The sequence below is a fragment of the Trichoderma evansii genome (genome assembly GCF_050947405.1).
Source record: "Trichoderma evansii strain SZMC 28006 chromosome Unknown GGI43scaffold_156, whole genome shotgun sequence".
NCBI lineage: Eukaryota > Fungi > Ascomycota > Sordariomycetes > Hypocreales > Hypocreaceae > Trichoderma > Trichoderma evansii.
The window spans coordinates 1-385 of NW_028145050.1; the positions used below are offsets into that span (position 1 = coordinate 1).

Consider the following 385-nt stretch of genomic DNA (forward strand, 5'->3'; position numbering starts at 1 on the left):
TATCAGCTGCCCGGCCGGCTGCTGCTGCAAATAGGTCAGCCTGGCGTGCATGGAGCCTTTTTTCAACTATAGGGACCTTTGCAAATGCCAACAGCTTCTGAACCGGGTCCCTGGCTAGGATAGGGCCGGCAGCTAGGTTGTGTTGTTCTTCCATTGAGAGGCCAGTAAAGGGTTCTATAGCAGGCTCTATAGCAGGCTCTGTAGCAGGCTCTGCTAAGAAATCTGTAAAAGGCTCTGCAGAAGGCTCTGTAAAAGGCTCTGCGGAAGGCTCTGAGCAAGGTATTATAGAAGGCCTAGTAGAAGGCTCTATGGGGAGCTGGGCTAAGATCTCTATAGAGGGCCTTGTAGCAGATTCTATAGATAGCTCTGGATGCTCCATAGGAGG

The 385-nt window shown here is 51.4% G+C and overlaps 1 protein-coding gene across 1 annotated transcript; it reads right to left on the minus strand.

The window, feature by feature from the left end:
• On the minus strand, positions 1–154 carry GGI43DRAFT_419584 (uncharacterized protein; the record flags this gene model as incomplete). The annotated part of the gene is made up of 1 exon (XM_083207705.1): positions 1–154. A coding segment is annotated over one exon (154 nt), but the record flags the coding sequence as incomplete, so codon positions are not given.
• Positions 155–385: the final 231 nt, after the last annotated feature.